General features: G+C 42.3%; 1 protein-coding gene across 5 annotated transcripts in view; it reads right to left on the bottom strand.

Moving 5' to 3' along the window:
• Positions 1 to 648: 648 nt before the first annotated feature.
• Positions 649 to 3295, bottom strand: part of LOC106958499 (solute carrier family 12 member 7-like) — a 26784-nt gene continuing 24137 nt past the window's right edge. For 2 of the 5 annotated variants that reach the window (XM_015050428.1, XM_015050430.1), the window contains 4 exons: positions 2921 to 3090; positions 2601 to 2615; positions 2194 to 2327; positions 649 to 1580 (listed from right to left, as the gene is read on the bottom strand). In XM_015050428.1, the coding sequence (XP_014905914.1) occupies positions 1489 to 1580; positions 2194 to 2327; positions 2601 to 2615; positions 2921 to 3090 (411 nt within the window). In that variant the 3' untranslated portion in view covers positions 649 to 1488. Of the gene's footprint in view, positions 1581 to 2193; positions 2328 to 2600; positions 2616 to 2920; positions 3091 to 3295 lie in introns of those variants that run through there. The other 3 variants (XM_015050429.1, XM_015050431.1, XR_001427165.1) reach the window with 2 other exon arrangements.

The following is a 3295-nucleotide window of genomic DNA, read 5'->3' as shown; positions in this document are numbered from 1 at the left end:
ATACAATATTTAAAAATCGCCATTAGATGGTGTACTTTACACTTTCTCTTTTTACACTTCTGTTTTTGTGGTTGAAGTCACAAAACAAAAGCAACAAGCTCCATTCAGAGAACCCATCATTTTACCGTTTTCGTTTTTCATGAGGCATAAACTCCGTTTTATTTCATGACTTTTGTGCCTTTTTTTTGTTTTATAGGCTAACATTTCCAGTGGCACGAGGACAAAGTGTCAAACTTTGTCTTCTCTCGTAATCTTCGCCACGGATCCACAGTTTAACAGACAAGTTGTCGGCCCGTTATTGAGAGCGATCACGGCATGTAGCTGTGTGCGCTGACCCAGCTAACCGCTCTCCGAGGCAAACAGGAAGCCATTTATCCCCGGACCAAGTCTGCTGCCAGCTCTGAAGTTTTCCCTTTGCTCCTTTGTGATCCAAACAAACAATAATTATTTTAGGATTAAATTGATTTCTGGACACTGAGCCCAGGCCGGTTACGTAAAGATTTGACAACAATCCAGCTCTTGTCCCGACAGGATCGGGCCACCTGCTGGAAATGACAGAAAATGATGAAAAAGCTTCAAAATGTCACACAAAATATGTTGCGGTTTAAAATTTAATACACAAAAATATAGACTTTACTAAGACTGACATTACATTTTAAAATGTAAATTATTTTGTTTAAAATCCTAAAATGCACTCATTACAGAAAAGCGTCAGCTCTAGGAAAAAAAACAAACAATTGAATAAAATTAACTTAAAACATGAAGAGTATCTACCAATGAGACAAGTGGCTTTCTAACAAAATATGTCTAAAAAGATTTGCTTATATACAGGAGAAGAAATGCATGGTACTGCATTTTCATTTTGTTACTTAGTCATAAAGATAACAGTGAGAAAAGGCAACCAAAGCCTCAGCAAAGAATCGACAAATCCAAACTACTGATTAGCTCGTCATCAATACTTTTGAATGCGTTCTCCGTAATGAAACCCTTTTGTGAGACTAATCAGTTTTTGAGAAACTATATGGTCTGAGAAAAGTTCCAAATGCATCTGAAACTGGCTCTGAAATAAATAAATGTTCGTTTGGCCTCCATTTCACTGTGAACCTGTAGTAGCTGATGGTGCATGCAGACAGGAAGATGTTCTTCCCCAGGAAAACGGTCGTTGCTGGATCAGACGCCGTCCATGTGAAAGGTCAGTTCTTTCAGAAAGCATGCAGGACGTTTTTTCTTCAGTGTGGCCACGTGATGCAAGAGTGAAAACAGCAACAAGGTGAGGAGCGATGGAGAGCCTTCTCTACAAGCAGACAAGTCCCGCTCCCCTTGCAGCAGGACCGCAACACTGAAACACCGACTTCTTCCGTCTGCGGCACTGTGGAAGGAGAGATCTGTCCCAGCATTACCGCCGTGGCGTTTGTTAACCTCCAGCCTGGTTTCCCACTGCGTCGTCAAGTTTCCTCCAAATGTGAAATGAATGAGAGCAACCAGACGCTAAGAGTAGATGGTAATGACCTCCCGACCTCCTCCACGAACCAGCAGCACACGGTCCAGGCCTTCCATTAAAACCTCCAAGAACTCCATGTCTGAGAAACGCACCGTGGTTAAGGACAAATCGTACACATCAGCTGCTTCATCCAATTTCTAATTAGCTTTATGCACCACAGACCTGGAACAAACATCCAGAAAATTGTAAAACAGCTGAAACACTGAGATTCTTTAGACCTAGACTAAAAAGCCACCTGTTTAGAGTTACTTTTGTACTATAATAGATGACACACCAACAACATTTCGATTTGGAATGACAATGCTTGGAAAAATGTCATGTTTCAGTTGTTTGTTGTGTTTTCACGATATAAAACTCTTCGAACTGCCTTGTTGTGCCATACAAACAATTTTTGATTTTATTTTGAAGGTTACACTCATTCTTCCACACATTATCAAATACATTTCCATATTAAATGACAGACTGACAATGCAAAAACCTGACTGCTAGGTCAATCATCTCTGCGAGTTGCCCCGTTGTGTGTGTGTGTGTGTGTGTGTGTGTGTGTGTAGTTATTTGTCCTGCGTTTCTCTGTGTTGCCCTACGATGGACTGGCGACCTGTGCAGGGTGAACTCCGCCTCTCGCCCAGAGACTGCTGGGGATGAGCACCAGACGTGGTAAACGACACGGACATCATAATCAAAAAGGATACAGTTCTCGTCGCCTTTCTTGTTCCTCGGTGGGCCCGGCATGTTGAGCAGGACCAACTCGGAACCTTTGGATTTCTTCTTCACCACCTCATTCAGCTTCACAGCTGTGTGCATCCGCCGCACATTCGACTGGTTGCTGCAGCAAAATCGCATTAATAACCGTGCCGCCAAGTAAAATGTCGGGCTACGAGCGAGGGGCGACGCTGTAAAGCTGGCATCGGCATGAAGCGAAACGTGCATGGCCACAACTGTGATTATACCGTTTGCAAGTAAACTCGCATTGAATTTAAAAGCTATTTTTGCCATCATGCACACCTCCCTCCCCTTAAGGCGAACTGAATTACACAGGCACGCATGCAACAGTTTCAAAGCATGCAACCAAAACAAGCTGAAAGACGGAACAACTTACAGATTCTCCCACTCACTGTGGGAAAGGAGCAAAAACAACAACAAAAAAAAGCACAATCATTCAAAGTTGTCACCAAAATATTATTCTTTCAAAAATATTTTTAAACCAGAAAACTATGAATACACTGAAAAGACAGTCCTTGTTAATGTTAGAGGCTCAATGAACTGAAAAACCAAACAGACAAGGTCGACTGAACACACTTCTCAAAATCCAGTTAAAAGGTTCATTAAGACGCCAAACATGGGAGCTGAACCGCTTCCATTTGGGTTGCGATAAGGGATTTTAATTCTCTCTAATCACGTTCTGCTGGTTCTACTTACGGTTTCATGTTGAACATGTCCTTCACTGCCATGCCTTCTCTGTTCTTGTTCCTCTCGTTCAGCAGCTTGTCCTTGGTCCACGTCATGTGGACGTGCTCGGGCGCGGCGCCGGCTGCTTTGTCGTTGCTTGCAGAATGAGACGCCGTGTTCCGGTCGTGAATCAGCTGGGCCTAAGCGACACACGGGGAAATACAAGTTTGCATCACTGGAATAATTAATCAAGCTATCAAATGGTATCCTGAAACAATTTTCACTGAAGTACATACAAATACGGAGAAACAAAAAAAAAAAAAAAAAAAAAAAAAAAAAAACCCAAAAGGATTTGTGTAAAAAATTTTATAAGGGGGGAGAGGGGGGAAAGAGGGTTTTGAGAGA

The sequence above is a fragment of the Poecilia latipinna genome, unplaced genomic scaffold (assembly GCF_001443285.1).
Source record: "Poecilia latipinna isolate Pla-1442-1.1 unplaced genomic scaffold, P_latipinna-1.0 Scaffold990, whole genome shotgun sequence".
In the NCBI taxonomy this organism is placed as follows: domain Eukaryota; kingdom Metazoa; phylum Chordata; class Actinopteri; order Cyprinodontiformes; family Poeciliidae; genus Poecilia; species Poecilia latipinna.
The sequence above is the reverse complement of the archived record's forward strand: the minus strand, read 5'-3'. Positions and strand labels throughout refer to the sequence as shown.